This window comes from Gossypium hirsutum, chromosome A10 (assembly GCF_007990345.1).
Source record: "Gossypium hirsutum isolate 1008001.06 chromosome A10, Gossypium_hirsutum_v2.1, whole genome shotgun sequence".
Classification (NCBI taxonomy): Eukaryota; Viridiplantae; Streptophyta; class Magnoliopsida; order Malvales; family Malvaceae; genus Gossypium; species Gossypium hirsutum.
Window position 1 is genome coordinate 93120353 of NC_053433.1, and position 13382 is coordinate 93133734.

The following is a 13382-nucleotide window of genomic DNA, read 5'->3' on the forward strand; positions in this document are numbered from 1 at the left end:
ATGATTTCCAATACCCATAAATTTTGGGTCATTACATTTCTCCCCCATTAATAAATTTCGTCCTCGAAATTTACCTGAAAAGGGATTGGGGTATTGGGATCTTATTGTATCTTTTGATTCCCATGTTGCTTCTTCAATATTATGACTTTTCCATAATACTTTCACTAAGGGAACCCGTTTATTACGTAATTCCTTTACTTCTTGGGCTAATATTTTAACCGGTTCCTCTTTATATGACAAATCAGGTCGGATTTCAATATCCTTCGTAGAAATAATACGAGAAGGATCTGATCGATATCTTCTGAGCATAGAAACATGAAAAACATCGTGAATCTTTTGCAGTTCTGGAGGTAAAGTCAATTGATATGCTACTGGTCCAATTCTTTCTACAATTTCATGTGGCTCAATGAAATGAGGACTTAGTTTTCCTTTTCGGCCAAATCTCATGATTTTCTTCCAGGGTGAAACTTTTAAAAATACCTTATCACCAACCGAATACTCAATGTCCTGACGTTTCAGATCTGCATACCATTTCTGTCTATCAAAGGCTGCCTTCAACTTTTCAAGAATCTTGTTAACAGTACTTTCTGCTTCTTGAATTAATTCTAGTCCAATCATTTTCTTCTCATTCAATTCTGTCCAACACACTGGTGACTGACATCTCCGACCTTATAAAGCTTCATATGGAGCCATTTGAATACTTGATTGGAAACTATTATTATATACAAATTCAGCCAATGATAAATAACGTTTCCAACCAGATTCAAAGTTAATGAAACAACATGCTTCTAAAATCTGATTAGCCCGTTCAGATTGCCCATCAATTTGTGGATGAAAAGCTATACTAAAATTGAGTCGAGTACCAAGAGATTCATGCAACTGCTTCCAAAACCTCGATGTAAATCATGGATCCCGATCAGAGATTATTAATACAGGTATACTATGCAATCTCACGATTTCCCGGATATATGTTTCCGCAAGTTTTTGAAGTGACCAATCTGTTCAGATTGCTATAAAATGAGCTGACTTTGTAAGCCGATCAACAATTACCCAAATAGCTTTTTTCTTACTTGATGATAATAGTAATCCCGTTACAAAATCCATTGTAATGCAATCCCATTTCCACTCAGGAATATTAATAGGCTGAAGTAAACCAGTTGGAACCTGAAGCTCTGCTAATATTTAGCCAAAATTCCACTATATCTTTCTTCATACCTGGCCACCAATACAATTCTTGTAAATCACAATACATTTTTTTCCTCTGAAATGTAATTCAAAAGGACTATCATGTGCTTCTCGAAGTATCAACTCTTTCAATTTTGAACCATTTGGAACACAAATCCGATTACGAAATCTCAAACAATCATGCTTATCAATACTAAAATTCCCTGCTACGCCACTCTAAACCATTTCCTTCCTCTTCATTAGCTTGTCGTCTTCTTACTGAGCTGACTTGATTAGTTTAAACACCACTGGTTTAATTCTTAATTTAGCCAATAAACCTCCATCATAAAAAGTACTGAGCTGTGTAAACATTGCTCACAATTCAATTGTTGTCTTCCTACTCAATGCATCAGCTACCACGTTAGCCTTACCCGGATGATAGTCAATAAAACAATCATAATCTTTTAGAAGTTCTATCCACTGACGTTATCTCAAATTTAACTCTTTTTGTAGCAAAAGATACTTGAGACTTTTATGATCACTGTAGATGTAGCATTTCTCACCGTACAAATAATGCCTCCAAATCTTAAAAAGCAAAAATCACAGCTGCTAGTGTCAAATCATGAGTCGGGTAGTAACGTTTATGCGGTTTTAATTGCCTAAAAGCATAAGCAGTTTCTTTTCCATTTTGCATCAATATACATCCAAGTCCATTTAAGGAAGAGTCGCTATACACAACAAAATCTTTTCCCGACTCTAGTAAAGTCAACACTGGTGCTTTTGTTAACATCTATTTCAATGTTTCAAAAATTTTCTTTCAAAACTATTCTAACACTGATCATTCCAAACAAATGGACTATTCTTTTGCAATAACTTTGTCATCGGTAAAGCTATTTTGAAAATCCATTCATGATCTTTCGATAGTACCCAGCCAATCCATGAAAACTACGCCCCTCTAACACATTTTTAGGAGTTTTCCACTGGACAATTGCTTCAATTTTCTTTGGATCCACTCTAATTCTATTTGCTGATACAACATGAGCAAGAAATACCACCTCTGATAGTCAAAATTTGCATTTACTCAATTTATCATACAATTGTTTCTCCCGTAATGTTTGCAAGACAATTCGAATATGCTGCTCATATTTAGATTTAGACTTTGAATATACCAAAATATCATTAATAAAGACTACCACAAATTGGTCTAAATACGGCTGAAAAATTTGGTTCATAAGATCCATAAAAGTAGCTGGGGAATTTGTTAATCCAAATGACATAACTAAGAATTCATAATGCCCATACTGTGTTCGAAACACCATCTTTGGTACATCACTTTCCTTCACCTTTAACTGATAATAGCTCGATCTTAAATCAATCTTCGAAAACACAAGCTCTTTTCAATTGATCAAATAAATCATCAATGCATGGTAACGGGTATTTATTCTAAACAGCCACCTTGTTTAATTATCGATAATCAATACATAACCGCATCGAACCATCTTTCTTTTTAACAAATAATACTGGAGCTCCCTACGGTGATGTACTAGGTCGTATAAAACCTCGATCCAATAAATCTTGCACTCAAACCATCTATCTTGAATCATTAACGGACATCTTTGACATATTCGATTCACTAACATTGTTTGTCTCGGAGGACTAGACACCTCTATTATTACTCTAGACAGTTCAGGTTTTAATTTTCTCGTCGCAACTAGTATTGTGTTAATATAAGAATGTGACAATCCCGGATCTATTAAAGCATAAACGGGTTCTAAATGCAATAGAAATATACCTGTCACCACATTGTGTGCATCTCCTTCTTCACGAGTTCTTACAACGTATGCTTTGGCTAGAGCTCTAGCTTCTGATTGTTGAGTTGCAACATCACTTGTTCTTCTAGCACCTCCTCTAGCCTCTGTCTGACCCTCGACCTCTGGAAGCAGATTCTGATCTCTGTGATACTTCTGGTGCTATACTTTTAATCTTTGGGCAGTCTTTTACAAAATGATCAGTGGATCCACAACGGAAACAACCTCCAGTTAATTTTCAACACTCACCCTAATGTTTATTCCCATAGTATTGACATTCTAGAATTTCAATAATCTGAGATAGCCCTTTGATGCTACTAGTGGAAATTGTCGTCTATTTACCACGATTTCTGTCACTTCTGTCTGATCTAGAACCAAATCTCTGACTACCTTGAAATTCTTTTGATATCTTAGGTTGTGGATTAGAACTTGTAGTTTCGGGACTCTTTCCAAGTGAACGAGAAATTTCAGGCTTTTTATCTAATCCCAACACTTGTTCAACCATTTTGGCTCTCTCAATTAAATATACAAATTCAGTAATTCGTAGAGACACCAATTATAGTCGTAATTCATCATGCAATCCTTGTAGAAATCATTTGCATCTGTCGGCTTTAGTTGGTACAAATTTAGTTGCATATCTACTCAATCTAAAAAATTCCTATTCGTAATCTGCTACGGACATTTCACCTTGTTTCAACATTAAGAACTCCTGCTTCCTATCTTCCATATATAATTCTCCCAAATATTTCTTTTAAAATTCTTTTCGAAAGAATTCCCAACTTATATGCTCTTCTGATACATGTTGAGTTACCGATTCCCACCATACGTATGTTTCTCCTTATAATAAAGAAACGGCACACATACATTCAAGTTGCTTTAGGATTCTCTTTGTAGTTTCTATCCAGTTTTCAGCTATAGACTGGTCAACTCTCTTCGAACCCAGAAATTCGACAGAACTATATTTTCGCAACTCTTTAATTGGGGCTCGTCGAGTATTAGGGGTAGGGGTTATAGTAGGTATAGTTCCCACTGCTCTTTAAAGAGCATCGATTATCACTCTGAGTATCTCTGTATTATCTCTTTCTCTGGTATCACACCTTCCAACATTTAGCGGTTGATTACCTACTGGATTTACACTTGGCGTTACAAACTCTGATTCATTCATATCATATGATTCATCATCTTCACTATACATTTCTCGATCAGTATCTTCAATGTTCTCATCAGACATCTTTAATTATAAAACAAAAACAATAATTCAGTATATATATATCAGCATCCAATCCCGACTCAAATTTAACTCAATAATGACATGTACCTCTACACTTATTTCTATACTCAATTTCATCCTAGAATCGACTAAACTTGATTAGCACTGATACCACTAAATGTAACACCCCTAACCCTTTTCCGACATCAGAACAAGATTATGGAGCATTACCAGGAACTACAGTTTAAACACAAATAATACAATAATATTCATTATACAGTTCAGTAATTTGTCTTATTGACCTTTTAATGGATCCTCAAGGCCCAAAGAAGAAGTTAGTAACAAATCGGGACGCTATCAGAAGCTTATAATTTTTTTCATAAAATTACCAAAATTTTACTTATGAACAGTGCCCACATGCCTGTGTGGTCTAGGAGACACGCCCGTGTATCTCTAAGACATACCCGTGTTGTTATGCCATGTAACTTACACGGACAAGACACGTCCGTGTCCTTTACCTGTATAACTCTCTGACTTATTACTCATGAACAAATTTGTTTCACAGGGCCAAGACACACGCCCGTGTGCTTAGCACGTGTGGAATTATTTTCAATTCGAATCTAATGCAATTATCACATGGCCAAGACACATGCCCGTGTGCTGTGGCCGTGTACCTCACACGGCTGAGACACATGCCGGTGTCTCCGCTTGTGTGGCCATACCTGAGCATTCTGTTTACAATATTTAAGATGTAGGGGACACACAACCTATTCACATGCCTGTGTGTAAGCTGTCTGTCTCACACGGTCTGATCACATGCCCATGTGCCAGGCCGTGTGGACTCAAAATGAGCCTTAAATATCAAGCTTACCAACCCTGCAATTCTTAAACACCAAGCAGCTCATTTCCAATATTCCAACCAATTCAATTTTTTTTTATAAATTTATACATTTCTAATTATAACTAACTAATATTATAAAGTTCTAACATAAATTGTCTAATTGATTCATTTAAATATCATTCAACAAAATTAAACTAAAACTATGAAATAAGCTATATTAAAGACATATGTAGTTATATAGCTCAACCAAAACCATTATTTATCACTAGTATTTACATATCAAAATAACAACATTAACAACCTAGGTACATGCCATTTTCAAAAGAGAAAATACATTACCACGTATTTGAGTTTGGGATCGGGTTGGATACTGAGTTGTTAGTCACTTTTGTACCTAACCTGCGCACAGAAACAAACCGCACGCTGAGTATGCACTCAGTGGTATTTCTATAAACCAACACTTAAATCAATTATTAACTCAAATGCATTTTGTAACACCCCTAACCCGTATCCATCGCTGGATTAGGGTTAAAGGCATTACCAAACAAATCTAAAAATTTTGTAATCATTCCTCAATCATCATGGCTTCATCGTCACACATCATTACAAAGTCCCTTACATAGGTCAACGAGACCTTAAACATGCTTTAAAAGGGGGTCGGGGCTAAACCGAACACGTACAGATTTTCTCAGAATCTTAACAAAATTTTCAAAGTTTCGTAGGTTAACGTCAGTGTGAATAAGCCGTGTGCCTCACATGGCTTTAGACATGCCCGTGTGTCTAAACCGTGGCAAAACAGGGCATACATACTGACTTAACCACACGGCCACAAGGCACGCCCATGTGCCTTGGCCGTGGTCAAAACTGACTTGGGTCACACGACCGACCACAAGCTCGTGTGTCTAGCCTGTGTACCCTTCGAAATGGCCACACACCCCATATACCAAGGCTGTGTGCCTCGCACAGCCACCCGACATGCCTGTGTGTCTAGGCTGTACTCCAGACTGACTTGAATAGCTAAACTACAACAGAAACACGGTTGAGACACGCTCCCGTGTGCTTAACCGTGTAAGGTGAAATTAGGCTTGGTTTAAGCCACAATTTCTACCTAACTTAAGCAATCCAAGAAACACAACATTTTAGCATCATTTGCATACATTCATAGGCAACCAAATCAATCAATTTGTATATATTCATACCATTCAATTACCAACCAATTCATTACTCAATTTCTCACCCAAAGCATACCTAGTCAATGTACCAAAATCATCACAACTTACATAAGTTTCGAATACATAAACTCATCATTTTATCACATACTTCGTACCACAAAACTTTCCAATTTAACATTTCAAAATCAAACCATCACATGAACATTATATACATCATATGACTTACCTATCAAACACACCATTTTAGCCAACTTAAAAGGCTATACATATTAACATTTATAAGCCAATTCTCATGACTAATAATCACAACACAAAACATACCAAAATGACACTAGCCTATACATGCCATATACCATATATACAACTCTCAAAATGGTACCAAAATAAATGTCCGATAGTGTGAATAAGTCGTTGACGATCCCCGGGTTCGAGCTAGCTTTATACCACTATAAAAAAAACATATAATAGGCTTTTAAGCTTAGTAAGTTCATGATATAAAACACTTAACTCATCAATCCACTAATTCAATCTTTTAATTAACACTTAATATTACTCATCACATTACTCATAATTACTCAAAGCTATAACTTACTATCATACCATAATATCATCAACCACATAGGTTCTGTACATACCTGTACCATCACATTCTTACCTATCACATTTATCACTTCAATACTCGATGCATAATGTCGTTCAATCATCTTTAGAAGTTCTTTAAACTCGCACACTTAGTGCCAATTATTTAGCTGAAGCTATAATATTATCGCACACTTAGTGCCATTTCATTAAAACAAACTTATATCAGTATCTCACATATAGTGCCATTTATTCAGCCATCGCTGTTATATTCTCGCACACTCAGTGCCATTTTAGTAGCCGTAGCTATTTCATTATTCGCACACTTAGTGCCTTATATACCCAATCCACAATTCACATGCTCAAACTTCACAATCACATTTCTATTCATTTCATCACATACAAACATTATACAAACAATATGTATTATACAAGAACTTACCTTGGACGTAAGACGATGATATTAGTCGATCAATTGAGCACTTTGTTTTTGCCTCGATCTAAGTCTGAATTTCTCCTTTCTTGATCTATATGTATTAAAAATTAACTCATTTAATCACCAACACATTCAATCAAATACACAAACACAAATTTGGGAATTTTTACACTTTAGCCCATAAAATTACACATTTTGACATTTAAGTCCTTATTACACAAAATACCAAATATACAAAATTCATCAAAACCATACCTTAGCCGAATTTTCCTATGATCCCTATTAGCCCATATTTATTTAGTCAAATTTTCCTATGATCCCTATCAGCCCATATTTATCATTTATTTCACATTTTAGTCTCTCAATTTTCCATTTTCACAATTTAGTCCAAAATACTCAAATTCATCAAAAATCCCAATACAAAACATGATAATCTAACACATATCTTCCATTTACTATCATCAAACTTCATAAAACTCACATTATCAATAATGGCTCAACTAAAAGTCGTCAACAATTTCCAAAATTCAGACACTGGCATGATAGTGTATAGAGCAACGATCACAAAAACATAGAAATTATCAAAAATTGAGCAAAACTCATACTTTAATCACCAAATGAAAGTGCCGAACCCTAGCTTGTGTTTTTGTTTTTATTTTCTTGACGATTTTCGGGAAAATGGATGATGATCATCTTATTTCATGCTTTTTTTATTAATAATAACTTTAATAACTAAATATCAATTTTCCCTTAATAAATAAACATTTAAAACATTGGCATTAAGGCTATAAATGTCCACTCATGCTTCCAACGGTCTAATTGCATCATAAAGACCTCTCCTTTAATAAGGCAAATCAATTAAGCACTTTAACAAACAGCAGGCAGCTTTTACATTTTACGCGATTAGATTTTTTTTTAAATTAAGCACACAAATGATAAAAATTTCATACGAAACTTTCACACTTACTTAAACACATACTAATAACACGGAAAATAATATTTAAAATATTTTTCTGACTCAGATTTGTGATCCCAAAACCACTATTCTGACTAGGGTCTAAATCGGGCTGTTACACATTTAAACTATAAAATTTCAATTTTGTAACAATAACTATATTCACAACTTATTCTTAAGGAAATATTCAATTCAATTAAAAATCAATCAATAAAAATTAGTTATTCAGTACAGTAGTACAGTCATTCAGTTGTTCAGTACAGTAGTTTACCCCTATTAACATAACTCGGACCTTGGCGGATGCATGGAGCCAATCAATACACCAGTACGACACTCAGTGCCTCATCGGTTTTATGAAAATATAAGCCAGAAATACGATTTTTGATACCCATAAATTTCGGGTCATTACATGTTTACTTATCATCAACCATGTACTGCCAATAAGTGGATATCATTTACCCATGTCTCGAGCTATAACTTTCACTATTGTGAATGACGTTACATACTATAGAAGTCATATACCCAATGCACTAGTTTTTAGTTCTTTATTTATTTGAACTCAAGCTTTTACTTACATCAAAGTATAGGAGTGATGCATATACAGTCCACCATCCACTCAAGATTTAGGTATGCCACACTATAAATGTCACAAGTGAATAAGTCCATAAATGGATTCATGATCTATTTTTCTTAGGTCCAACTGTAACATCCCAAAATTGGGCCTAGTCGGAATAGTGGTTTTGGGACTACAAATATGACATTAAAATATTTTTTATGATTATTATGAGGTATAGGATCTGAAAATAAGCATGTGTTAAAGTTTCATTAAGTAGTTCTAAGTATAAGGTGCCCAATTGGTAATTAGGAACCAAATTGAATAAGTTGTAAAATTTTGGTTCTAGAAGAAATTTGTATGAAATTAATTTGAATTATTAATTAGAAGGTCTTAAAGAGTAATTTTCCCAGTTTTTAAGTTTTTGGACAAAAATGGGCATGCATGGAAAATTTTGAAAGGTTATTAAGGAAGGGTATTTTGGTCATTTGGTAATAAACTCAATAGTAAGTACTCCCTAGCCCCGTTTTTAATGTTCTTCATATTTTTGAGATCTCCGTAACATGCTCTCTCTATTTCTACCCATATTTCAAGTTAGGGTTCATGTTTAGAAATTTACCCATGCATGAGGTGCTTGTGTTTTGATGATTTGTGGAGGAATATGAGAGTTTAGAGGATGATAAACAACTCATAGGAGTATATGTCATTGTAAGGGATTTAGCCTGGCCTGATAATCCCGACATTACTCTCTAAGTTTTATTACGGAGGATTTAGCCTATACTGGTAATCCCACCATAAAATCGAGGTTCACGGGAGTGCGCATTACCTCCATAGTGGCATGTGGATTAAAATGAGGAACGAAAATAGAAAAGCTTGAAATGATGAGCTCATCTAAGATTAATGCTATAATGTACTTGCATAAGACTAACTTGATGGTTGAGCATATGTGTTAGGGAAACTATACTATGCATGTTTGGTATGAACATCTTTTACGGATGTTTGCTAAATAATCGGTAAGTTTACCTTCCTGTTATCATAAATTACTAAGCATGTAAATGCTTACCCCCTTTTATCTCCCTTGTCTTACAGAGCTCGCGGACTTGTGAAGATTGAAAGACGGTTAGAGTATTGTCAACACTATCAACTTGTCTTGCTTTGGTATATAAAAAATTTTATTTTGTTATAATGATATGTATAGGATTCTTGGTTATTTTGCTATATGTATATTTTGACCAGCCAATGTAAGGGCTTGAATGATATACTTATTCATTCTGTATATGGCCATGGGATATGGCTTATTTTAATGTAGGTTGTAGACCTACTAATTGTGCATGTTATGCTTAAATGTTTCATGTGATGGTTAAATGTGGTATATCATGAATGGACATGTGAAATGTGGCCAAATCACTTGGAGATGGTTAGGTCATAACCAGCAATGAGTTATGAAAGGAGCCAAGTATAAAATGTGACTATTGAGGTAATCCTTAATACAAAAAGGATAACCTAGCATGTGCCAAACCAATGAGATGAGGTTAACATGCATTTGACTATGCCAAGGTAGGTTAAGGACATATTTAGACCATGTTAAATACCATTGAAGTTTATAAATGTGTATGGAAGTTGAGGGTGACCATTGGCTTGGAAAAAAGCCTCCAAAAAGGTACACACGGGTAGACACACGAGCATGTGTCTAGGCCATGTGTGACACACGGCCTACCTCTTGGGCGTGTTGCTCAGTCGTGTGTCCCTTACACCTTGAATTTTTTGGTCAGTATGCATAGTAGTAAACTCACAGATAGAGATACGGCTGTGCGTCACAACCGTGTGAAGGACATGACCTTGCACATGGGCGTGTGCCTTGGTCGTGTGCCCCTAGATAGATGATGATGTCATAAACAGAGACACGGGCCAGAGACACAGGCGTGTGCTCGGCCGTGTGAAAACCCCTGTAGGTTCGAAATGGAAAATAAAATTCAATAATTCAACATGAGTAAGGGGCATGGGTGTGTCCCAATGCACACGGACGTGTGCATTACCTTCATAGTGGCATGTGAGGTTTAAACCTAGAAATTTCCTAAAGTTTTCTAAAGTTCTCAGTTTAGTCTCGGATCGCTTTTAATGCATGTTTTGGTCCTCGTAGGTCCATGATTGGGACAATACGATTCTGTTTAATCAGTTTTATCTTGAAATAAAATTTTATAGCCCGTATTTTTTGGTAGTGCCACGTACCTTGTCTGGGTCTCGGGTACGAGTAAGAGGTGTTACATTTAGTGGTATCAGAGCTACGGTTGAGTCGATTCTTAGACAACATAGCATGTAACGAGTCTAGCTATACATGCCATTATGCAAGTTATGATAGTGTGACATCTCCTAACCTTTATAATCGTATTTGAATATAGTAAATGCCTTCTGATCAAGCCTAATATGAGTCCGAGGGAGCCGAGAGCCATGCTCCAGCTTCCGTGCAGTGAGCTACTTTTAGTAGTAGTAGAAGGCCTATGTCTGAGGGCAAGGAAGATGCGGAGGCTACCTTTTTCTAGATGATGGATGAATGGTTTAGGGATTACTTGAGAAATCGCCTCAATATATCACGACCTCCTACGTCCCCTGCTCGACCTGAAGAAGAAGTGCCACAAGGCATAACACCTATGAGAATCGGTAAGGCCCCAGTGGATAAACTTAGGATATATGGAGCTGAAGAGTTTAGGGTCACGATTGATGACGATCCAGAACGTGCTAAATTTTGGCTTGAGAATACCATGCGAGTTCTCGATGAACTATCATGTACTCCAGGGGAAAGCTTGAAATGCACGGTGTCGCTATTAAAAGACATTGCATACCACTGGTGGAAGACTATATCTTCGGTGGCACCAAGAGAGAGTATCACATGGGAATTTTTCCAAGTGGAATTTAGGAAAAATATATTAGCCAAAGGTTTTTAGATCAGAAATAGAAAGAGTCCTTGAAACTCAAACAAGGAAATAAAATTGTGTCAGAATACGAAAGAGAGTCCGTAAGGTTAAGTCATATGCGAATGAATGGGTTCAAACAGAGGAAGAAATATGTAAACGCTTCGAGGAAGGTCTGAATAAGGAAATTAAGTTACTAATTGGGATTATCGAGATATGAGAATTTCCTGCGTTAGCCAATCAGGCCAATAGGTCGAAGAGCTTAATAATGAAAGAAAATAAGCGATGGGAGAAGCTCGAGTTCCAAGTAAGAGATCCAGTGGTAAGACGCACTTGTTTCTCACGAAGAAATCGAGGAGTCACCAGGAACGTTCTACTTCGTTGGTGGGATATTCGGGTAGAGCAAGAAGATCCAAATGTCATAACCCGAAGTCTTCTTCCCTTATGGTAACTAGTGTGGGAAGTGTAGATGATCTAAAGCCGAGATGTAATAGCTGCAACAAATTTCATTTTGGAGAGTGCCGAATGAAGAGCGAAGCATGCTGCAGATGTGGTTCTCTTGACTATTTCCTTAGAGATTGCCCAGAGTGAGTCGATAAAGAGGTGGAATTAGCCTCGAAGCCTAATACTCCTATTTCTTGAGATAGACCTCCGAGACATCCCGGAAGTGCAAGTGGTAGTCGAATTGTTTCTAAGGATACTACTACAAAATCAGAGGCTCAAGCTTCAGTGAGAACCTATGCCATACACGCTAGAGAGGAGGCCTCAGCTCTTGATGTCATTACGGGTATATTTTCTATCTATGATACTCTTGTCATTGGCTTAGTTGACCCAGGATCAACCCATTCATACATTTGCATGAAATTGGTGTCTGGCATGGATATGTCTATGGAACCCACAGAATTTGTAATCAAGGTGTCGAACCCTCTAGGCAAGTTTGTGTTAGTAGATAAAGTTTGTAAGAATTGTCCATTGACGATTCAAGGTCATTATTTTCCAGCTAACCTTATGCTTTTACCTTTCGATGAATTTGATATAATACTTGGCATGGATTGGTTGGCTATTCATGATGTGATAGTAAATTGCGATAGCAAGTATATTGAATTAAAATGTTCAGATTGTGAAATTCTCCGAGTTAACTCAAGTGAGTTAAATACACTACCGGTTGTGTTACCTCAATGATGGCTTAAAGGTATATGAGAAAAGGGTATGAAGCCTACTTTACTTTTGTACTGAATACTAAAGAATCAGAGTTAAAAATTGAGTCGGTACCGATAGTGCATGAATATCCGGATGTGTTCCCGAAAGAGTTGTATGGTTGGCCTTCTGTTAGAGAAGTAGAGTTTGGTATTGAGCTAGTTCCAGGAAAAACCCCTATTTCTATTGCCCCGTATAGGATGGCACCAACCGAGTTGTAAGAGTTAAAAGAACAGTTGCAAGAGCTGACGGAGAAGGGTTTTGCAAGACTAAGCTTTTCGCCTTGGGGTGCTCCCATATTATTTGTAAAGAATAAAGATGGTTCGATGAGATTATGTATAGATTATGGCCAACTCAACAAGGTAACTATTAAGAATAAGTATCCGTTGCCAAGGATCGACGACCTGTTTGATCAGTTGAGAGGAGCCGCTGTGTTTTCAGAAATAGATTTGAGATCTGCCTATTATCAATTGCGAGTTAAGGAGTCGGATGTGCCTAAGACTACTTTTAGAATGAGGTAGAGCCATTACGAATTTCTTGTGATGCCTTTTGGATTGA

At 36.4% G+C, this 13382-nt stretch overlaps 1 protein-coding gene across 1 annotated transcript; it reads left to right on the plus strand.

Annotated features, from left to right (window-relative positions):
* Nucleotides 1–11912: 11912 nt before the first annotated feature.
* LOC107895509 (uncharacterized) lies at nucleotides 11913–13045 on the plus strand. Its single transcript, XM_016820776.1, has 3 exons — nucleotides 11913–12214; nucleotides 12275–12562; nucleotides 12820–13045. Exons 1-3 carry the CDS (start codon nucleotides 11913–11915, stop codon nucleotides 13043–13045), a joined length of 816 nt encoding a protein of 271 aa, XP_016676265.1.
* The last annotated feature ends 337 nt before the right edge of the window (nucleotides 13046–13382 follow it).